A 24,274-nucleotide genomic window follows, 5' to 3' on the forward strand; every position below is an offset into this window, starting at 1 on the left:
TTTTTTTTTTTGCTTGTGGGAAACACATAACACATAATAATTCTTATTATCATATATTCATTGTTGCCGTGCTAATTTGAATTATTTAATGAATTTGTCTTTAGAAAATAGATTTCTCTAACATTTTTATACTAATTAGTATGTAATAAACTAAATGTTATAAATGTAAGAAAACATGCATAAATACCGGAATGTGGTGGCATTTATAAAACAGATCTAGTGGAAAAGGATATTTATTTTTTGCAAGTTTACTTAATTGGGAAATAAATAGGGACAGAGAGCAATGGACAAGTTGGAGCGACGGAGCCGGTCGTTTCTTTATGGGAGCACATGGGTGTGGGGAGGGACCGCACGTGGCTTCTTCATCTGAGTCACGTGCCATTATTGACTTATCACTCTTTCTCTCTGTTCAGACACTTTGAAGTTTGAAGGAATGGATCAGAGGACCGTTCCTGTCTCTCTTATTAAATATGACATGTGTTCATATCATTACTCAATCTTTACCCATATCATACGCTCTGGTTTCACATGTACTTTGGATGAAAAGAAACTATATAATATTTACTAGTATTCTCATTCTGTACTCTCAATTTGACCTTTTTTAAAAAATTGGTATGTAAAAAAAAAGTAAAGCGCCTTGGGAAAATGTTTAGTCTAATAGCGAATAATCATTTTTGTAGAAAAAACAAAAGAAAGATATGAATGCAGCACCATAATGTGAATGTGAGTGATTTGCGTTTGAGAAGTGCAGCCGGGACTCGCTACGAGGGGTCGAAGTAATGCTGGTTACTGAGTGGGTCAAATAGTCATGAATCCTAACAAATGTGGCGAGATGTGAATCATCTTCAATTTGTTCTGATTTTAGGCCATGTGAACTTTGTTAGAAGATTTTTTTTCTTTGTTTTAATACAGACTTCAATTAGTGAAAGATGGAGTATTTGAGCGGGCCTTGTGGTAGGTCTAGTGGTAGTAGACGGACCTAAGATGCAAACACATTATGGATTCAATCCTCGTGGTGCGAAAACTAAGTCACATTCTTCTGTTCACCATGGCTGCGGATATGTCCGTATGAAAATCCGGGAGAGGGCCTGTCGTAGGCTGCACCTCCCACCTGAGAGTTAGGTCTGTGTTTTTAATAGATCCGGGTTTAATTTTTTTTCTTCAAAAAAAAAAGAAAGATGGAGTATTTTGGAAACTTAAAATCTTGTTAACATGGATACTAGCAAGTTGTATTTTCAATAAGGGTACTTGTAGAAGATAAATATTTGATAGCATTCCTACAACAGGGTATGCAAAGTTTGTTTACTATCTTATGTCCAAACCTAATCAGGCATCGTTTAACATGGTAGCTTGTAGTAGGGGTTTGTCCCAACCGTCCCAACCATTTCTTTACCAAATTGATTTGGACATTTGTGTTTTCTCTCTCACTTTGGACTCTCCCAAATCGTATATAAGACCTAAACCTCCGTCGAACGAGAACATTTCAATGTTAATAAGCCCTCAACCCAATATATTTGGGCTCAAATTAGCCCAATAGCCCAATTAAGGACAACTAATTGTCTCTAGCAACATTAGATAACGAAACCCTACACTTATGCCACCTCTTATCTAAACATCTTGACTTTCAACTTGTATGTGATTAAAGAAATGAGCTGAGCAGTTCTTGTTGTGTAACTCGGAAACTCTTACGTGGAGTCTCTTGCTCTTGCGAGTGGAGTTGAGTATGTCAAGTTTGTTAGGGTCAAAAACGGTCACGACGAAGTTAACATCCAAATTTCCATAAAAATCAGCATGAACATTTTTCACGAAAGTTATACTTCGTAAAAAGATTCTTTACGAAGAGTCTCGCGGTAAAATCTTGTTCAAATCTCAAATCGAACCAAATACCGATTGTCCAAGGGAATGGACACGTAATCGAACCGACCACGGGCAAGCTCGAGTATGGCAATCGGACCACGGACAAGCCAAGCTCGGTCGCTACGTAGAGACCGAGCTCGAGCCAAAGCTCGGTCGCTACCTATCGACCGAGCACGTACACGGCTTGGTCGTTACGTAACGATCGGGCTCTCCATGCATTCTCGTCTACTCTTTAAATGCTATCTCTCATAGATTGTGGCTAAATCATTCTATGTTTCCCGTCACGCGAAGTCATCAGTCAAACTTTACGATAAAAACCGCGGGAAGTTTGCTTTTATCGAAGAAATCGTAATAAACGTTTTGAGCCAAAGACGGCCCAAAGAGACCTAAGACGAAGCTCGAAGCCCACTTACGATTTCTTAACCAAAAGTCCATAAGCCGTATGACGGTTTATGCTTGGTTCGTAAGGCGAGATAAATGTCAAGTTTCCGCGGATAAATGTGAAGTTTCCGAAGATAATCACGAAGATCGGGAAAAACGGAATATCTCCATTTTTAAGCTATGACGGCTTAAAGGCAGAAGGAGAAAAGCGTAAACCGACCTAGGAGCAAGTATACAAGGAGTCCTAGGCGAGAGGCACCAAGGAGAACTTTTTAGACTCAGAATTCTCTGCACTTAAAAACTTTAGGCTTTATTCTCGACAAGTTCGGTTTCTATGACTGGCACTCAATTACTATACGAACTCGCCCAGGTAGTTCGATCTCTTGTCCAGCTCTATCAATTGAACTACATTTGGCTTGATCCTCGAAAGGGGTACGTAGGCAGCCTTTAACAAGGTTCAGTTCGAAATCAATCAAAAACCTTTTATGTATCTTTTTCGTCTTTTGTTATCGAGCTGCGACTCAACTAGGTTTGAGCTTTTAGGCCGCTAGAGCTAGGTAACCCGCTGACAGCCTTTGCGGCCAAAGCTTTTATGATCTCTTGTAATGATCGCAAAGCTCTTACGCGGATTCGAAATAAGATCTAATGTTTTCTCTAAACTCGTTTGTTATCTCTTCATGATTTCCGCATCTACTTGGTCACTTGTCGTTGGCTCTCGCAGAGATCCGGGACCACTGGAAAATTAAGGTTTTCCTAGTTTCATGATTTAAATGTAAATCGACAGTGCGAATTTCGGTTCCCACAAAGCTCAGGTAGCTTGCTTCTGAACCAGTTGATTCTCTCGCTCTTGGTAGCATTAAGAGGAGGTTCCAACGGATCTAACTCCTCCTTTTCTTTGTCATCCGAGCTCACGACATAGAAACTGCTTCTACTACTACAACTCATGGGGAAAGGCACGTTTGTTTGAACGGTGGCGTATTGTTAGAGACAGTACGTGTGCGTACCACTAACTTGTTGGATTAGCAATTTTTTGACGATGATAAGTAATGACGTAAATGGCAAGTAACCCAAAAAATAAGTTCACAATATGATATGTAACGTCTATATGCTAAGAATAAGGTAGTTTTCATAAGATTGTTGCTACAAAAATCAACAGAGAATTTCATTAACTAGAATGCTGGCATATTAGGGCAGTAAGAGGATGGCGATGACTTGTTCTTGTCCATTGAGTTTGTTGCATTGCTTGACACCCGGAGATTCCCCGGAACACTAGGCTTTATGTTCTGCACAGAAAAAAAAAACATACAGTTTTGTAAGAAGTTAAGAAGAAGCTTGCAAGATACAACCGAGTAGCTTCAAAACAAGGAACTGTACCATGTGCCTCATGGCCATATCAAGAGACGACCTAGAGAGAGTTCTCCCGAATCCCGAGTTCATGTTGTTGTCATCATGTTTTGGAGGTGGCAGTTTCCTCATGTTCACCACTCTTTCCACCATTTGAGTCCCCATCAAAACAGGATTCACATCATCGCTAATCTTGGACGACCGTCCCGTTGATCTGCGACCAGAACTGTAGACTCTAGTTCTTGAAGTTGAGACTGGTCGAGCCGGTATTTCACGGATTGTTAAAGATGTGGACTTAGCAGCAGTAGGAACTGACTTCCCCACAGAAGATGAACGGGTAAACGCAGCTGCTCGTGGGTTTGATTTGATTGACGAGGCTCTAGGAGCAGGGTTGGTTGGTCTTGCCGAAGATAATGTGGTTCGTTGAGTTGGTGTAGCTTGTCTTGAAGGCTTACTTTTTGTTTCTGGTTCTGCAATGGTGTTGGACTGTTTGCTCACAGCTGTTGAAGAATCCAACCTTGTGGTTTTCTTGGAAGCCTTAACGCTCAACGTCACAGCTTCTTGCATAATGTTTTCAACCTTCAAAACAAAAACTTAACATGAATCAGCACGAGCAATCATTAAGCGTGAATGATTACATTCCACAATGAAGTGAACCATAATTGCTTAGGACAAGGAGAGATGTTAGTATGTTACATAGACTGGCCAAAACCTTGAAGAGCTGGAAATTATCACTTGAAAGTTTTGTAATTGATTCTCACCCGTGGTTTTAGAGCAGTAGACCTAGCTGCTTTAGACTGCTTGAGTTTAACCATAGAGTTCTCTTGCGCTTCTTCCTCACCTCCTGTCTCTGGAGCCGCAAGTAACCTGAGAAATTATCATCTCTAAACGTTAATGTCTTCAACAAAAAAAGGTAGTTGAATCTATAACCCCATTGAGGCATCTACATTCTATCTAACAGAAGCAAACATCAACCAGAATCTCATTTACAAACACTAATACGAGAGATAGCACAGATACATCTCAAAAGAAGTACCACTCATAATCAGATTTGTTGTTCTCAGAGTCCAAGAACTTCTCAATAGCGCTCCTACGCAGATGAACATATCTCGTTGTTGTTGACTCTAAGCTCTCTGTGGTAGTCTCCTCAACACTCTTTGTTCCTGCGAAAAAAATCCAACAATACGATACATACATTCAAGATATCGACAGCAAACTTAGCTAACCGATCAATACTAGAGGTCAAGCAATCACCATGAGCAGCTAACTGAAATTCAAAAGCACGAAGATAATGTAAACGCGAACGATTTCAAATGCATAACCGTATCAACTAAGCAGAGATTCAGCAAAATCAGCTAACAGATCAATACTAGAGATCCACCAGGCTTCTCGTAGATCCAGTCACCACATGAACAACTAACGAGATTCAAGAGCTGAGCAAACAACACTATCGATACGGAAACAAGTAGCTACTTCAAATATACAATCGAATCAAACTCAGCAGAGATTCATCACAATCTTCCTAGTCCGATTCTTAGATTCAAGTTCCGTGAGCTCAGAGATCAATCCGATAACTAACCAGGCTCTGAGAGAGAAGAAACGCCTTGAACCTTCTCGCGCCTTCGCATCTCCAGGAACAGGGATAGCTCTTCATCTACGTCTCGAGCCACAACGTTCGCCATTATCGAAAACCTCTTTCTTCTTCTTCACACTATCGCTTTCAGCTGATCTTATGTTGGCGATGAGTAAACGAAAGATTCTTTTTTACGAAACTACCACTATTCTGTTTGTCAGGTACTCTACTCTTTTGCAGGAGGTGGAGCGTTGGAGGTGGGGGCATCGATGTAATTGATGTAGGTCCCTTTGACTGCATATATTAGATCTCAACCGTTCGATGTATAACGGCGATGAGTGATTGGACGGTTGGTATTTGAATGGAGTGACCAATGAAGCAGCCTCGTATATCGTGTGATTCAAACTCCTCACGACCTGGGTTTTTTTTAATTTGTTTTTGTTCTACTACTGTACATCTAATAGGCCCAGTAGCTAATTTATTGGGCCTTTTGATCCATTGAAGCCCACGAAGAACCGGTACAGAGAAATATATGTACCGATCAACCGACTCCAAGTCTAAGCTGTATCAAACCAAAATGTATGCATGCATGGTTTAGCTACCGTGATTCCAATATCAAACCAAAACCATGCACATCTTTTGGTTTGATATTGTTTAGGGGAGTGTTTAGTAGCAGTTCATTTCTGAACACATTCTCAATGGCTAATCTGATATTCCTAGTTGTTAATCATTATGAAGGAAAAACTAATAATCTCATACTAACTGCTAAGAAGAATGATTAATCATAAAATAATGAGATAGAACATTAGACATAAAATATTAATAGATATATAGAATATAGTCCATCTAAAACCCACACATGAACATCAGAAAAACTTCTCAAAACTCATCTTCGTCAAGACCACAACACAAAGCATAATGTGAGAATACATTACACTCATTGAATCTTAGAAACCTCTCTGACAAGTTTTTGTATTTGAAAATGAATCAAGAAATTGGGCAAATTTTTCTTCTTCACTGTTCCTTTGAGAGTTTTGTTTCAACACATTGGCACTATTCCAGATTTAAGATGAGAAAACTCCTTCGCCGACAGCAGCGGCAACATTGTTCATAAGTTGATGTCCCAAGTGAATAGCATTTGGTTGTTCTGAAATAAACATTTCCGTAACCATTGTTGTCCATCTAGTAACGTGTATAAAAAAATATTAAAATATGAAATTTAACTCACTCTGAGGAAGTTTGTCGACGAAGAAACAAATGGCAATGATGATGTAGCAAAGCAAGAGAACCAATCCCTTCATGTAGTGCGAAGTACCATCCTAAAGAACCACAAAACATAACACAATATTTAAGCATTTGATACTTGATTTTTGAATAATCCTTTGATTTGTATAATGGGATTATGACAAATAGATGAGAGTAAATCACACAAAGTTGTTTACAAAGAATATTATTAGACTCTCATGAAAATAATATTACAATATGCATAGTTTATATAGAGAATAAATTAATCTAATATTTTGAAAAAAATAAAAATAAATCAACCTAATTTCCAAAACTAATATGAAATAGTATATAATAAATAATGATAAGTTTTCTATTCTAATATTTTGATGTATATCATGATATTGATCATTGGATTATGTCGATATTCTAGATATCCCAATAGATTATATAATATTTGTAAGGTGTTGAAGAATGTTTAACCTGTAATGTGAAGGCTGTGATGATAATGGAAAGAGCAAGAGAACCGGTTTCGAGGAGATTGAAGTTGAGATCCATATTAATTCCTAGAATCCACGCCACGATGATGGTCAAGGGGACAACGAATAAGCCAATCTGAGTTGCAGAGCCTAAGGCGACTCCCAAAGATATGTCCTACGAAATATTTGCATTATGTGAGTCATGCATTGTATCATTTTTTTGGTTAATTCACAAGTTTGTTATAAAGGGATATTGATGCTAAAATGGAACTCACAAGCTTGTTCTTAAAAGCGAAAATGATGGCTCCAGCGTGTTCAGCTGCGTTTCCAACAATAGGAAGCAATATGATACTTATGAAACTCACTGATAGTCCCCATGATTCCGATGCTTCCTAACCAATGATAAAGCTTAGTTAAGTTTATTTGTATGTATATATATAAATGTTCAAGAAATTGCTAAGACCGTTTAGAAAAATCATTTTACTTATGATTGATTTGCTACCAAGGTGACCGTTTAGGCACGGTCTAAACCGATTTTGTAGAACAACGTACATATAGTTCATTAAGATTTCAAAAAAGGTCATGAAACTTAGCAAAAGTTACCTCAATGGTGGCCACAACATACTCTGATAGCAATGCGATGACTAGTGTCATCCCAACCAGCCACACAAATCCACTCCAAAATCCAATCACAGCTGTTTCTTCCTCAACATTGTCATCAAACTCGTCCTCCTAAACCAAAGTTCGTTTTAAAGTTTGTTCAAACACGAAAAATTCAAATTCCTTACGTTTATCTGTTTATACCTGATCTTGTGCGTCGAACAATTGGCGATGAGTCCAAAGCTGAAAAACGAGATATGCGATGTAACTGATCAACATAACAATACTGCTGGCTCGTGAAAGATTCAGGGACATGTCAGCAATTAAATCAGCAGAGGTCTCTCCGTTTCCAACGTATCCGAACAACATTGGCAGCAAGTGACACAACAGTCCCATTAGGAGTAAAAAGAAGTTCACATCGGCTTGTTTCTGCAACAATAACAAAAAAAAGACACCACAAAATCAAATTAATGTGGTTCCTCAAGTCCATTACTTAAATATTAACCGGACTAAATACTACTACCACTTGATCGTTTATTAAGATAGAAGATAAATATACCATTTATGTACCCTAACAATACAGGGTCAAGACTAATAGTACCAAACCTATTTCATTAAACTCCGGTTCAGTTATCTTAAACTCAAAGAAAAATAGAAAATACTATTGGATTTGTTGACTTTAGATAATGAGGCTATACCCGGTCGAACCGTTGCTCCCTTCGGAGATTAGCAATTCCACCACAGAAGAGCGAAGTCCCGAGAACCAATAGAAGGTTCGACAAAATCGAACCAAGCAACGAGTATTTCACCACTGCGACCTTGTGATTAGTCAATGCCAGAATCGCGATGATCAGTTCAGTTGCGTTTCCACACGTTGCGTTCAATAGACCACCCACTGCCGTTCAAAACACACAAGCATTGAGTAAAATAAGAAATTACTGTCACTGAAACTGTAGATTATAAATAAAAACGAATAGGTTGGTAGACGTTACATGTAGGACCGGTGTAGAAAGCTAGTTGCCTGCATTGGATGCACGAGAGATTTTATTACAAAGTTACCACATAAAATAAAATAAATATTATAAATCACTGAGAGAGACAATTTATTTCAAAACGATTCCAGATTGTAGTATGCTTTCACGTCGACATATGAGTGGACAGTCATTGTGTGCGGTAGGTGAAACCCAATCATGCAATGACGAATCCCGAGAGACTATTGGTCCATTTATTTCAAAAGCCATGTAATATAGGAACAAATGTACGGTGGATTCGGACCGAACTAATGTCAGGTTCAAGTGATAACCCCTCAAATTCAAATAATGTGCTGACAAAGTTGCAATGGGCTAAATCTAGAAAGAGACATACAATACTTTTTTTTATTTAACGTGATATTTTATCTACAGATATATTGATACGATTTCATTTCATCGACAGTTGGCTAAATCTTGTTTTGATCGAAAAGAAAATGGCGTGAGGTGAATAATTCAAATAAATAATATAATGCCAGTTTTGGATGAGGATGAAATGAATGTGAATACTTACTCTGTCAGAAAGCTGACTCGCTCAGCCAAAGGTGTGAGGCCTAGCAAACTCAGTCCAAATATCCACGGCTGTAAATATTAACCATTTTAAATTAATGTTAAGTATGTATTACTTTCATTCAACGATTAATTCAAACTTCAAGACCAAGCAAGAAGAAGAAGAAGATGATGATGAAAGTTTGTTATGTATCACCCGTCTTCTTCTTATTGAGGGTGTTATCAATTACGCAATACACACCAAATAATTGATTTCAAAACGTTAATGATTGCAAATCTAATAAATTAAATTCTTCCACCGAAACATATCAATTATAATCTTCCACTGAATACGCGAATAGTGCCAAAATATATTAAAAATTAATCACCAATTCCCCCAATTAATTTTGAACAGTTTTAGAGAATTGATTGTTTAAAATAAACTAAATGATTGTATTCAGACACGTAAGAGTATCAATATCTAAGTGTAATATTTTGAATGCTATTCTGTTTAGTAATGTTTGAATGTTTAGTAGTATAAGCTCTATAAGAAACCGATGATTATGAAAGAGTGTAAACAACTCTCACCTGACTGAAGCCGCAATAAGTTCCGATAATGGCGGCAGGTATGGCCGGAAAAAGAATGGCTAGCTTTGTGCCGAGAATGACTTCTTGGAGATTAGAGAGAAAATCTTTAAGACCTTTGTATGGAACCTTCTGGATTACTCGGAGGTCAGACTTCTTCCTCAACGAAGAAGAAGACATGCTGTGAGCTGTTCTTCCTCCATGTCTCAGCTCTCTGCTTGATCCTTTCGTGGTCATGGTTGCGTTCCCGTTCTCCGCTGCTGACCATTGTTCCTGCACGATCCCCGCCATTTCTACACTGATTAAAAATGAAAGCTATGTTTTTGGGGGCGCTCTTGGTATTATAATATTTTGCGTTGCTGACTCTTATGCCATGTTTATATAAAATGGCGTCACAGGTGCTTAAATAGTGAACAGTAGTAGTATATGGATCTACATCAGAGGCAACTTCGAGGAAGTTTCGTTTGATTTATCTATTATTAGTTTTTGGGATTTTATGCTTTATTATATTTGGTAACAAATATTAAAAATGGTAAAGTATATGTGTAGATGAAATTTGTAAACACATGGCTAGGAAATCTCTATTTTGGGGAATTACCACTATGATTCAAAGCAAGATGTTAGGAAACTAAGTTGGGTCAATAATGTTTTAATTTAATTGCAGAATCTAAAAAAAAGGTGTTGGCCAAAATTTTAATCTTTATTAAGTAAGCAATATGTTCCAAATCGAAATTTGATTTTACCATTAAAAGGATTTTTAGCATTGTTTTCAAAACCAGGCCGATTCAGTTATTGGACTAGATTCAATCATGAACCAAACTAAATTCGACTGTGAACCGGATCGGACAAGTAGCTAGATTGGATTATAAAACTAATCAACCGAAGAAAATTTTATTAAAACCATCAAAGATTTATGAATCTCGTGAAAAAACTAATTAATCCACATTCAATAAACATTTTAAAATTTTGAACATAGTTATATTTTTCTTTTTCTTTTTTTTTTACTTTTTACTTTTTGTGTATGTTATAAATTATAAAGTTATTTAAAACAACAAAATGTTAAGTTTTTATTTAAATACATATAACATAATAAACTATAATTCATATTAAATGCTAATAAATTGTTACATATTGTTTAATATTTTTAGTACTTATTTAATATATTTTGTTTTAAATAAAATAAGATCTAACTATGTCGATTATTTCAAAAATCTATATAATTTAATATTTCTAATGTTCTATATTATATATACATACATATTCTAGCTGTATATATCATATTCACCATTTTTTTATTAATTTATATATTTAAATGTATATATATATAAAATCTGTGAACTAGATTCGACTTGGTTGGACCATATTAAATAATAGTCTAAATTGTTATTCAGTTTAGTTTTTTAGTCCAGTTTTAAAACATTATCTTTTAGCAAAGAAGTATTCTAAAATGAGACGACCAAGCTAATGACTTAAAAATCATTATATATTAGGATTCTCAAAACTACTTTATAGTTTAAGCAAATTTATTTACATAATATTTTCTTTTCTGAATGAGTAAAAGTCTTTGTTGAACAAAAACATTAAAAATAATAAATCTGACAGATATATCAGACAGATATCAAAATAACATAACAACAACTTTGGGGAAATTTGAATTACATAATACAAATATATATATATATATTTATTTATAATTTATCATGTTTTTACTTATATTTTTAATAAGTTAGTTGTACATGGCATAATAATTTTGCTACAACGTTAAAACATATATTCGATGAATAATATGGATTATAAAATGTACAAAATAATGGAATCACATCGTCAAAAAGTGAATATATAAGCAAATAGTAGTATATGTTTTCTTTAAGTTTTCATTTGGGCAATGAAATGTATGAAAAAATCTAATATAATTACATGTCACATTTGCAACAAATTGTTTTTAGTTGGTGAAGATAATTTCATAACAAAAATGGTCATCGTTTATAACATACTTAGAAAAAATCCAACTATTGACTGAATGTTTCACAACAATCCAAATCATTTATGTTTCAATGTTTCAAAATACAAGGACATATAATCTTACGCGAAATACTCGTAGTTAATCTCCCTATTTAGTTTTTATTGACATGAAATCCTTTGTTAGGTTAGCATAATTTTCAAAGAGTCGGTTTACACTGAAGACAAAAAAAATAAATAGTATATCATAAATCACCAATCTCTTTAGAAAACATGAAAGCAAAATCCCAAAAATTAAGAAACGTAACCAAGAGCTTTTGGCCTAGTGGTAATGGAACTCCAGCTGGAGTGTCCGCCCTGGGTTCGGGTCGTCTTGGCCACCTTCTCGCCTATAACCGTACATATCCCGATGGAAGGCCTCGTGGGGATTAGTCTGGGTTTACTACCTGAGATCCCTCGCGCATATAAAAACGTCTGGGCTTAACGTCAGATTGTCTTGAGACACGTGTGTAGCTTTCATGGTCTCTCCGGCAAAGATATTATGGCCAATATAACAGTAATTCACTTCCCTAACAAGGGTCTATAACAGACCGGGCTTTACTTCTTGAGACTAAAAAAATAGACTATTTTGACTTCGTTCCTCTCGTAAAACAACATTAGTAAATAAATTTTAGTATATCTAATCTAACAAAAATACCCAAAATAAGAAACATAAAAGACTATCTTTGACTTCGTTCCTCTCGTGAAACACCACTACTAAATTTTAATACATTTAATGTAACCGCAATTTTTACATATCTTCAAAGTATATTACGGGCATGACTATGACTGATTTTCTCGCTATCACCTGCAAACGCAGCTTTTGCGGTTGATAACGGTTGTTGTCGTTTTATAACAATCACTCAAACCGTTCTAAACTGCTTCGAACCGCTTAAAACCTCTTAAATTTAAAAGCTAGTTTCAACTAGCATCAGTGGTTGCGGACGGTTGTGTGAAGGTAAACTTTTTTTTTATAAATAATATAAATACAAAAATAAAAATATTCAATAAAAATTTTAAAATTGGAATTATAAAAATACTAAAATATATCTATTATATTTTAATTAATATTATAAATTTTTAAAATAAAAGTATTTTCTATAATTTTTAAAAATTTAAAACTATAAATTTTTAAATATAATTTTTATATTTATTATAATATTATGATTTTTGATATTTTTATTATTATATAAAATGTAAATATTGTTAATTTATTATTTAACCACGGCTGCATTTCGTAGTTAACCAGTCATTAGTATCCCGCAAACACACCAATTTCTAACCGCAATACCAATCGTACAAATCTCTTAAAACCGCTAGAAACCGCAACCATCCGCATCCGCAGACTCCCACAACCGCAACCGTTGCGTTTGAACCTGTCATACCTTAAAGCCTTTTCACAAGTCAATCATCTGTACAATAGCTTTTAACTTCTGTACCAGTATGTACGGAAACCAATTTGGAATAAGTGGTCGTGCCACCCATATGTACTCTAGTATGAGAAGTTCTCTCGAAACTCTCTATAGTGAATAAATGGCGCAGTTGTATTCTAAACAGGCGCGGAAGCACCATATGAGGAGGGGGGTCAGTTGACCCCACTACTTTTTAAAAAAAAATTGATTTTTTTAAACAGAATTTGTGTTGACCCCACTAAAAAAAATAATTTTGACCCCAAAAAATAATTACTAAACATCAGAGATAAAATTTAATTGTACAACTAAAATAATTATACTTTTTATCATTGAAACTTTGGAGTTATATTAGTTTGAACCTCATTTTTCGATAATTATCCAAAAATATAAAATCCCTAAACACATTTTGTTATTTTAACCTTTAGTAATATGTTAGTTTAAGTCCAAGTTGTATTAGGTCCAACTAATTTACAATATAAAATATTATAAAACAAGTAAACATAAAAAAGAAAAGAAAACTATATTTTTAACTCGTGAACGGGAACAGAAGATTACGGCGGACTCCTAACTCGTGTTCTATATTTATTTTTGGTTCAATTTTAGGTTGGTTTTCTATATCTTTAGCCAATAAAATTGTCATAAAAAAGTTTCAAGCTATGAGTGTGCGTTGAGTAGAATTGCTATAATCGTGTGGTTCGGTCTTAAAAGATTTTAAAGATAGAGATAGAGCTATGTTTTTATTCATTGTTGCTATGTTTTTTCTTGAAAACTTTAAAAATACATAACACTCTAAACAAAGAAGCGGTCATTGTACAAATGTTTATTGGTTTGAATTAATTCTTACATTCAACGGTAAAGGGAGTGTGCCTAGAGTATATGTAGTTTTTTCTGGTTTATAAATTATTTTTTTGATTTTTTTCCGATTCCGGTACAAAAATTTTCTGGTTCCGCCACTAATTCTAAATGTAATTCACATAAGAAGAGAATAAAGATTAGCATCAGTATGACACGTGGTGCTGTCAGAGCGTTCTTTGGAGGACTCCAAGGGCCCAAAATTGTGTCGTGTAGTTTGAAAACGAAGCGCTGCTGAGTTTGCTAGTATGTCTTTTTGCTTAACGAGGAGGTAGCTTAATAAAAGGTTGGAAGTAGCTCCTATTAGTGTATATCCATACTGAAGATAATGATCGTAGATAATACGTTAGTACTTATCTATAGATTTGATCTTATCAAAGATCTTGTATATCATGTATAAATAAGCTATCACGTTATCAATAATATATACATTCAAACCTATCTTACATGGTATTAGAGCAAACGATTAACCTCTGACCTAATTTTTTTTTTTTTTTTTTTCCTTCTTCCTACCGCAATCTAAATGTCAAACTCAGGCAATGCCTCAGCCGAGATGACTCTTGTCTTCAACCCCTCGGACATGAAATCGTCCATCATCTCGCTCAACATGAACGGGATCACAAAACTAACCTCCGCCAACTTCATCACGTGGAGACTTCAAGTTCAAGCTCTACTTGAAGCGCATGAACTTCATGTCTACGATCATTATCTTCAGTATGGATATACACTAATAGCTCCTAGCTTTTGTCCTCTATATATTAAGGTTAACTTCTAGCTGATGTTTTTCGATACATTTCAAAAAAAGCATTATAAAAAATTCACCTCAGAATTAGAGGTGGCTCAGTCAATTGAGATACGTGGCTCAGTTTGAAACCCTCAAGAAATAGAAGAAGAACTCGATACTTAAAATGAAAAATCGTAGATATTAAAGAGAGACGTGCAACAAGTAAACATTACTTTTGATTATACTGAGGATAGTGATGCTAATCTGCCGGCACCAATTCATTCCGAAATCTATAAAATATTGTACTCTCTCCAAGTGCACGACATTATTTTTGAAAACTAAATGGTGATCCACAAACTTTCTAGGTCACAGGTCAATCACACTCCAACGGTTCAACCGAGTTCACAGTTTAAAACCAATATATAGCTTCCAGTGAGGTAAACAATGTTTTCTATATGGTTCCAGTCTTATCTGATGTTTAATGTTATTAAGGGGGTACTTCACAATATTAATATTTTCACTTATTAACTCGTATTTGGAAAATAAAAATAGGGGATATTTAAGTAGAACCTTAGAGCATGATTAATCTGGGGTTCTTAGGATGTAGTTCTTAGCGGAAGTTAAGATAACTTCCTCTAAGAACCCAACTCTAAGAACCCCGGGTTAATCATGGTCTAGAGCATCTTTATCCCTATACCCCACTAAGGGTTTCTGATAAAAAAAAAAATTAAAAAGCGTACCAACCGCGGGCCGCCACGTGTTGGTGGGGCCCGCAAACAGTGCAATAAACACACAACCATCATTTCTATTTTGCACACATAACACACCGTTTTTTTCTGAACCGTGGGCCTTCCTCCCTAAGAGATGCTCAAAAAAGAGCGATAAAGATGCTCTTAGATTTTGAGAAAATAAAATTATTTAAAGTCCATCAAGCTCTGGTACACTTTGATGCCTTTACTGCCACACATGCTAGAAAGATTTCATCAATAAATCTAGAGTTGATTACTCTCTAAGCCACTTTTTAACTTTTTTTTATACTGAGAATCACTTCCTACATGTGAGACATTTTATTGTGGACCAACAATAAACAGTGGACAACTTTGCCCTTAATAGACATTCAATGCGTGGACGGATGATACGTGGACGGAAATGAATGTAAAAATTCCAGAAGCTTCATCAGAGTAAGCTCCACAATAGTTGAACTTAAGGACACAAATCCAACAACAATGTTTGTCTGTGGACGGGGACGAGAAGATTTTGATTATATTGTGGATATTGACGCTAACATAACCATGAATAAAGAACAAGAGAGATCTCTTAAATTTGTGGATAAGGAATTGAAACTTGATGTGGTGGATAGAGTAGTAACTTCAAGGATGAACAAATTAATAACTTCAAACCAATAACTACAACGTACATGTCGAGAAAAAAACTTGAGTGATGAAAACAAAGCTAAACAAACCAAAAAGTTAAAACGAGTCATCTCATCCTCCAAAACCCCCAGTCAAAACGAGTCAGCTCCTCTTCCCGGTGAGCCACACCATGGATTCCGAGCTCAACATCGTCGTGGATGAGCTCAGTGAAGCTGCGGTGGTTCGAGCTTGTCACAGTCCTCCACCATGAGATATGTAGTATGCTGAATTTTAATCATAATTTTACTCGTCCACAAATACTCGTCCATATTTACCCGTCCACGTTTATCTTCCCACACCCATCCACATGTGTTGTTCCATGCTTATATTCTACATGTAGTTATCCATGTTTTTCAAACATTCACATATCACTCATCCATAACACAATCATTCAATATGCGTACAAGTATAGATTTTAAAATATAACAAAAAAATATATCAAAATGGATATCAAATTATAGAGAATAAAAAAATATAATTTATTATATCAACAAAATTTGCTATATGTATTTTTAATTTCAAAATAAACAAAAACAAAATATTAAGAAGTAAAGTAAACAATAATAAAGAAACACATTTTCTCTTTCCTCTGGTATAAGAAAAATCTCATTTTCTTTTCATTAAGGGCAAATATATATATTCTCTTTGTATGTCCCATAAGAAAGTGTCTTTCAAGTGCATTGTGATTTTGGATGTAATTGAAAAGTGCCAAAGTGTCTCCTTGTAAAAAATTCATAAATCTTGGAGTGATGAAGTCAAACTTGGTAGCGTATATAAAGGCAAGGTCCGTACCTTTTTGTACTGTAAAACGATATGCCCTTTTGCACGATAAAAAACATGAACAACAACACTAAAGAAAATATAAAATCAATCACTATGCTATAACAACATGAACTTAACCATTATACTACAACAACATTCAAAATTTTGATCTACTTAAATTTTTATTAACTTGTTAGCGTAAAAAACTTTCGTGAACTTTAGCCCATGGCCGGTCTTGCGTATATAGTAACTCTTGAATAAAAAATTTCAAAAATGATTTCATGTACTTATCCATATTCTACAACCAAATATTCATTTTTTTTTCCTTTCCATTCAACTCAATGGCGTGATTCTTAAATTGTAGCGCCATACTAGTCCCAAAGAATTAAAGTTTTATTATAAGCAAATGCTCTATTTATATGTAGTTCTCGTTCACTGATAGCGATTGAGTCTAAACTAATCAAAATATCAATCAGAGAAATAAGGGGAATCCAAGTGGGTAAATAAAGAGAAACACAGCTGAAAGACGCATTTGTCTTGTCCGAAACACATCACAACGTAATTATTCTTGAAATGCCCCCACAAATCTTTGTTGATTTCGTAAGTTCCATTGATTTCTTGTTTGAGTTCGTCGACATACCTATGGGCAACAATGAACGAAAGGCGTTGGCGTCACAAACTCACAACGATGAAAAAGCCAAGCGTTGGCGTCACAAACTCACAACGATGAAAAAGCCAAAACAATCAAACTCTACTTGATGATAAAGGAAACTTCCCGGAAGCTGTCTTCTTGAATCTTGAGGACACGTCTATACACTTCTCACATACATGTGGAAGATGTTGATATCGACCCACTCTTCTTTGATAGAAAGATACGATAGTATCTTTTGTCTGTTTATAAGGTTTTAAAATTATATGGAACATAAAAGCGTCTACATTTTTGTAAGTTCTTCCAGTTTTACATGTTAGGGTATCTATAGACCACTAGCAGTTTTTTTATATAATTTTCGGCCACAGATCATTTGAAGAACTGGTCCCTTGATGTGTACGGAACAAGAGAATTCTATTACAAATTCTTATCTTCTTACAAGAGACATCACAACTTCTTAAACGGAATTCATAGTCATACCTTCTCGAATGGAAAAAAAAAATCATATCTTCACACAAAGAATCCTAATCGTAAATGAAAATTAAAGCTGCGGATTTAACGGTTAGCAATCAATATTTATATCGTCTACAACTTTAGATTTTGGGGTTATTACACGGTGTAAGTTACACATGATCAAGCTACAAATAATGATCTTGACAATCTTAAAAGCGGAAATTCAAGCTGAAAGATTGTGAATCTCAAGTCTTGATCATTACAACTGCGTTCTACTTAATTTTTGATTGTTTGATTCTCATATGAAACAACAAAAGTATAATTTGTTAAGATTAACCTTATATAAACTGATTAAGAACACAAAACAAAAAACAAAAAAAAAAATCGACGGTTGCTGCTAACCTAACCGAATCAACCCCAAACTCCCAATTAACCGGTACAACTTGTTTTTCAAAGTATACTGCTTAATATATTTTTTTCTAATGTATTAAAAAGGAATATTGGTCGATGTGTCAGTGGAACACAAAGGCATTACTGGTAGAATACACTTTTCAATCGGACCAGAAGAAGCCAATGGTTGGACCAGGAAGACCTCAAATCGTCCTCTTCGGTTCATCAATCGTTCAATACAGCTTCAGCGATGGTGGATGGGGAGCCACTCTCGCTAACATCTACTCTCGCACGGTTTGTGATCCTCTCTCTCTCACAGATCTTCTTCCTTGCAAGTGGACAGCTTTCACTCTTGTCAGTGTCACAAGCTAATGATTGAGGAACATAACTGTAACACTTAAAGTTTCAATCTTTTTGATGAATTTCGCAGGCTGACGTAATCCTTCGTGGGTATGCTGGTTGGAACTCCAGATCTGCCTTGAAGGTGTTAAACCAAGTGTTCCCAAAGGTACACACACTCTGTTTTCAGGAAGTGGGCTTATTAGAAAATACATATGTTAAGTTGTATTGTTTCATCATAAGTGAAAGTGACACTCTTTATGTATGATTGTTTAAATGACATGTTCTTGCAAAATGAATTAACATTGCCTTGAAGGTGTTTAGACCAAGTGTTCCCAAATGTGGGACATTCACTCTGTTTTGAGGAATTGGGCTTATTAGAAAGTACATATATGTTAAGTCAACAGTTTATATTGTTTTAACTTAAGTGAAAGTTACACTCTTTTTCTTGAGTTACATGTTCTGCAAATGAATTAGCTTTGCCTGGAAGGTGTTAGACCAAAGTGTTCCCAAAGGTATACTCTGTTTTGAGGAAGTGGGCTTATTGAAATGCATATATTCAATGAACAATGAAGTTAGATTGTTGTCACTAGTGAAAGTGACACTCTTTATGTATGGTTCTTGCAAATGAATTAGCTTTCTTTGACGTCTTTGCTTTTAACTGATAGGATGCTGTTATACAACCTTCTTTGGTGATAGTCTATTTCGGAGGGAATGATTCAATGCCTCCTCATCCATCAGGGCAAGGACCTCATGTTCCTCTCTCTGAATTCACTGAGAACATGAGGAAGATCGGAGAGCATCTTTTGGTAGCTTTGCCCTTTTTCAAAGTTTGATACTTTTTCTTTCTTAGTATATTGCTAACTCATGATACATCTTCTTACCAGAGCCTCTCGGACAAGACCCGTGTCATTTTTCTCACTCCCCCACCAATGAACGAGAGACAAATCCAACTAGTGTTTGGGTATTATCATTCCATGTTTCATCCCTCATCTTAGTTATTATCATTCCATGTTTGATCAATATTGTTGTGTGACTCATGTGCTAGAGATGCAATGAGAGGCCGGAGTAACGAGCTGTGTCGTCCATACGCAGAAGCGTTGTTGAATCTATGCAGAGAGATCAATGTGAAAGGTATCGATCTTTGGAACGCAATACAGCAACAAGATGATTGGTTACACACTTGCTTCACGTGAGCTACTGAACCTTTACATGATACATTTGAAAACGATTCTCCATCTTAAACTTCTTGTGTTCTTTTTTGCTTTGTAGTGACGGTATCCATTTCACGGCCAAGGCGAGCGAGATTGTGGTGAAGGAGATATTGAAAGTAGTGAGAGAAGCTGATTGGAAACCGAGTCTTGACAGGAAGTCATTACCGGTTGAGTTTCCATTTGATTCTGGTCTACCAAACTCCCCAAGACATAGTGATCTAGAATTAACTAGAAACAAGAAGTTGGAGCCTCGTATGGCCCGATTGTAAAACAACTCAGGACTTAGACGTATCATGCTTATACATTGACATCTTGATGGTCTACCAGTTTAACCGTTTGTTTGCATCTTGGTATTCAGAAAGAGATGCATTCGAATCTAGAAATTTTGTTCTTCTTTAAAACAAGGGCTACAAAAACTCAGCCAAGTTTCTGAACCTTAAGACCATACTCTTCAAAATGGAAGAACAAAGCTACTCCAGAGGGTTTAGCGGAAAATGTCTATTCAAGTACTCAAAGTTGAAAGTATGCCAAAGTTTTTACGGATGTTGGAATCATTTTTGGCAAACTGAAAAGCTATTTCACTCTACATTAGCTATGTATATATTCTCAATAAAACCCAAAGCTTTGAAGTTATTGATACAAAAGCTTAGCAAGGAAACTAGGTCATTTCCGCAAAAGAGAATAGGCCCCATTTGAGGATCTATGCACACAACAAAACAAGGCACTACTCACAAGATGCTATTAGAGATGAAAGTGATGGATACACAAGGTGGAGAAACATAACTGACTCAAAGGAGGATGTTAAGCATGTTTAATAGGGGTTCTTAGGGTGAGGTTCTTATGTTCTGCTAAGAACTCCATTAAACATGCCGGGTCTTTTCCTAAAAGCTCCTACTTCTATATAAATACTCATAATAATATAACTTAACCAAAGAAATAAATTAAAAGCAAAACTACAATAAGCCACGTTTACCGCGAGCTCTTAAACCCGTTCCTTAGGGTAATTATCAAAAAAAGAAAAAAAAAAAATGAATTAAAGTGAAGGCACGTCTCCTAATTAAGTGCTCCAAGGCACGGCTCTTAATGCGACGTGTCACTATGCTATTGGGGGAACTGTGGAGTCGAGATTCGTTTATCTCAATCTCTCTCGGTGGTTCCGCGATGAGCTGGTACTCCCCCGACGTCTCCCCGTTCCCCCTCCGTGCGATGCAGAACGTCCATGGCTGTGATGGGATACGAGAATCTTTCCCTGATTGTGGCGGAGACCGGGTGGCCTAGCTCCGGGATTGATTGCGAAGTCGACGAGACGTTGCTGTATAGCGAGATGTTCTTGAAAGGTTTGTTGGCGCATTTGAGGAGCGGTGGTGGGACGAAGATGGTGGTGGTGGAGGAAAGGAAGAAGATTGGTGGAGGTTTTGAGTTCTCGGGTGAAAGATACTTGATAATATTCTTCTGAATATTCTCTAGTTTGTTATACGACTGTTACGTAACTGATGGGAAGATCCCTAACTTGTAGCTATCCCTCTGTACTTTAAATATTGACGTGAATACAACTCAAACACTCAAGGGAAACTCATACTCTTTCATGGTATCAGAGGGTTCTCGATACCTCTAACCCAATCTTCCGTTTCGTTTTCTTCTCCTTACTTTTCTACTTCTTCTCTTCTGCGCTTCAATGGCCGCAGTACAAGCTTTTCTTGACCCGGCCTATGGCGTAACAAATATCAAATCCCACATTCCCATTCTCCTTGACATCAACGACCACAATTACGATGCGTGGCGTGAACTCTTTCTTCTCCATTGTCAAAGCTTCGACGTCTCAGGCCACCTTGATGGTACTCTGCTCCCACAGAATGACAATGATGCTGCTTGGCAGAAGAAGGATGGTCTCGTTAAGCTTTGGCTCTAAGGGACTCTATCTAAGAATCTGTTCCGGAGCACGTTCCAAACTGGTGGAACATCTCGTGAAGCTTGGATCCGAATCGAAAACTTCTTCAAGAACAACAAAGAAGCTCGAGCTATTCAACTCGACAACAAACTTCGCACCAAGGAACAAGGCGATCTCTCAATCCACGATTACTGTCAAGAAATGAAACAAATCTCGGATTTGCTCAGGAACGTTGATGCTGCAGTGACTGAACGTACTTTGGTAACCTACATGCTGAATGGTCTCTCTCACAAATACGATCACATCATCAATGTCATCATTCACAGGCAGCCCTTCCCCTCGTTCAATGAGGCTAGGAACATGCTAATGCTGAACAAACAATCACTCCACCACAAGGATTCAGCATCATCAGACAAGATACTCACCACCTCAGAAACAACCACTGACCGCAAAAGCTCTCCACATCAACATCAGCATCACAACAACAAACGCTCAACTCAGAACAGAGGACGTGGCAGAAACAATCACAGAGGTCGTGGCAGAGGATTCAACAATCAGCCTCGCCCTCTGGTTCAACAATGGAACGCCCCTTTCTGGACTAACGGTTACCAGTTCTGGCCACAACAACAACAGCTACCACCATGGTTTCAAGGTCCCCAACGACAGTACTTCCAACAAGGGATCCTAGGTCCACGACCAGCTATGCAGATCCAAGGTCCAAACAACGGAGGTCAAAAACCCGAGACAACTGTTGATTTCGCGACAGCATTCAACACAATGACACTGGTGGATCCTAGCGACGCGCAATGGTACATGGATTCAGGTGCTACTGCACATTTGTCCAACTCGACAGGTAATCTAAAGTACACTTTTGATCTTAGCACTGGAAAGTCCGTTACGGTTGCAAATGGTTCGAGCATTCCTATACAAAAAGCCGGTTCAATTTCTTTTTCAACTCACACTCGTCCTCTCTCTCTCTCAAACGTGTTGGTTACTCCATCTATTATCAAAAACCTAATTTCTGTAAGACAATTTACTCGTGATAACTCTTGCTCGATTGAATTTGATCCATGTGGTTTCTCTGTGAAGGATCTAATGAGCAAGGAGATGATTCTCCGCAGTGACAGTACTGGTGATCTATATCCCTTAGTCCCTTCTCTCAATAAAGCTACAGGCCAGCATTCAGCCCTTTCGGCAACTACCTCCACCATCTGGCACTGTCGTCTTGCTCACCCGAGCACCCACACTTTAAATTCTCTTCTCTCAAACTCTACTTTACCGTGTAATAAAAGAGACCTCACAAATCTCTGCAACTCTTGTCAGCTTGGAAAGCAAATAAAACTTCCCTTTTCAACTTCTACTTCTACTGTCACTGCACCTTTTGATGTTATTCATTCAGACTTATGGACATCACCTGTCCAAAGCTTAAGCGGAATTAACTATTACATTCTGTTTTTGGATGAATTCTCACATTTCTTATGGGTTTATCCTCTCAGATCAAAGTCGGAAGCCTTCTCTAAGTTCCTGCATTTTGTTGCATATGTTCAAACTCAATTCAACAGAGGAATCAAATCCTTCCAATGTGACAACGGCAAAGAATATGACAATGCCAAGTTCCATGATTACTTTGCCGCTCATGGCATTCAATTTCGCTTCTCTTGTCCCTATACATCACAACAAAACGGCCGATCTGAGAGGATGATCCGCACTATCAACAACGGTATCCGAAGCCTACTGTTCCAAGCTCAACTACCACCTACTTTCTGGGTTGAAGCTATGCATACCGTTGTTCATATCTTAAATATCCTTCCCTCAAAAGCTATCAAAAACAAAACACCTTGTACCAAACTTTTCTCCAAAGCTCCCTCCTACACTCACCTTCGCACGTTTGGGTGTCTTTGCTACCCTAACATAAACCATTCCCATACACCAAAATTATCACCTCGATCCTCTCCTTGCATCTTCCTCGGTTACCCCCTTAACCAAAAAGGGTACCGTTGCTTCGATCTTACTACCAAAAAGATCATCATCTCCAGACACGTTAACTTTGATGAAACGTGCTTCCCTTATCCTTCTTCAAAAACCGAGAAGTCGCCAACTTATGACTTCCTCGACAAAGACACAGGACCCTCTCCTCTGTTTCGTGCAATTCTTCAAAATCAGTCCTCCACTACCCCTCCTACTCCAGCTGTGATACCCACTGTATCACCGCAGCCAACTCAAGTTGTACCACCAACTAATGAGGCTCCAAGGCACACCATGACAACAAGATCAAAACATGGTATTAAAAAGCCTAAACAGACTGTCTCCCTCTTATCAGAATCCAAATCACCTCTACCAAAAAGCTATCTTGATGCTCTCAAAGATCCAAATTGGAACCCGTCTATGAATGACGAGTACGATGCTATTATTAAAAGTGATACTTTTGATCTTGTTCCGAGACCACCTAACACTAACATCGTGCGTTCAATGTGGCTACATATGCATAAATACAATGCAGATGGCACTTTTAAGAAACACAAATCGAGGCTGGTTGCAAATGGGAAATCACAGGAGGAGGGCATAGATTTCACTGAGACTTACAGCCCCGTCGTCAAGCCTGCCACGATCCGTCTGGTGCT

General features: G+C 36.9%; 3 protein-coding genes across 6 annotated transcripts; 1 reads left to right on the forward strand and 2 right to left on the reverse strand.

Moving 5' to 3' along the window:
• Positions 1–3,271: 3,271 nt before the first annotated feature.
• LOC106404758 lies at positions 3,272–5,734 on the reverse strand. Its single transcript, XM_013845442.3, has 5 exons — positions 5,162–5,734; positions 4,619–4,745; positions 4,344–4,449; positions 3,613–4,161; positions 3,272–3,521 (listed from the first exon to the last, which is right to left on the reverse strand). The coding sequence occupies exons 1-5, from the start codon at positions 5,262–5,264 to the stop codon at positions 3,408–3,410; spliced, it is 999 nt and encodes a 332-aa protein (XP_013700896.2). The 5' UTR covers positions 5,265–5,734; the 3' UTR covers positions 3,272–3,407.
• A 226-nt stretch (positions 5,735–5,960) lies between these two features.
• On the reverse strand, positions 5,961–9,951 carry LOC106406019 (vacuolar cation/proton exchanger 1). Its single transcript, XM_013846600.3, has 10 exons — positions 9,564–9,951; positions 9,001–9,068; positions 8,451–8,479; positions 8,157–8,353; positions 7,663–7,887; positions 7,462–7,590; positions 7,134–7,250; positions 6,863–7,033; positions 6,384–6,474; positions 5,961–6,302 (listed from the first exon to the last, which is right to left on the reverse strand). Exons 1-10 carry the CDS (start codon positions 9,849–9,851, stop codon positions 6,220–6,222), a joined length of 1,398 nt encoding a protein of 465 aa, XP_013702054.1. The 5' UTR covers positions 9,852–9,951; the 3' UTR covers positions 5,961–6,219.
• Positions 9,952–14,255: 4,304 nt separating this feature from the next.
• On the forward strand, positions 14,256–20,166 carry LOC106406701 (GDSL esterase/lipase At2g38180). 4 transcript variants are annotated; one of them, XM_013847415.3, is made up of 8 exons: positions 14,419–14,585; positions 14,912–14,983; positions 18,339–18,506; positions 18,643–18,720; positions 19,220–19,360; positions 19,439–19,515; positions 19,600–19,743; positions 19,824–20,166. In XM_013847415.3, exons 3-8 carry the CDS (start codon positions 18,396–18,398, stop codon positions 20,032–20,034), a joined length of 762 nt encoding a protein of 253 aa, XP_013702869.1. In that variant the 5' UTR covers positions 14,419–14,585; positions 14,912–14,983; positions 18,339–18,395; the 3' UTR covers positions 20,035–20,166. The 4 variants fall into 4 exon arrangements, with proteins under 4 accessions (XP_048611077.1, XP_048611078.1, XP_013702869.1 ...); XM_013847412.3 differs by having other exon boundaries at positions 14,422–14,585; positions 18,318–18,506; XM_048755120.1 differs by lacking the exon at positions 14,912–14,983 and having other exon boundaries at positions 14,256–14,585; positions 18,318–18,506.
• The last annotated feature ends 4,108 nt before the right edge of the window (positions 20,167–24,274 follow it).

This window comes from Brassica napus, chromosome C4 (assembly GCF_020379485.1).
Source record: "Brassica napus cultivar Da-Ae chromosome C4, Da-Ae, whole genome shotgun sequence".
In the NCBI taxonomy this organism is placed as follows: domain Eukaryota; kingdom Viridiplantae; phylum Streptophyta; class Magnoliopsida; order Brassicales; family Brassicaceae; genus Brassica; species Brassica napus.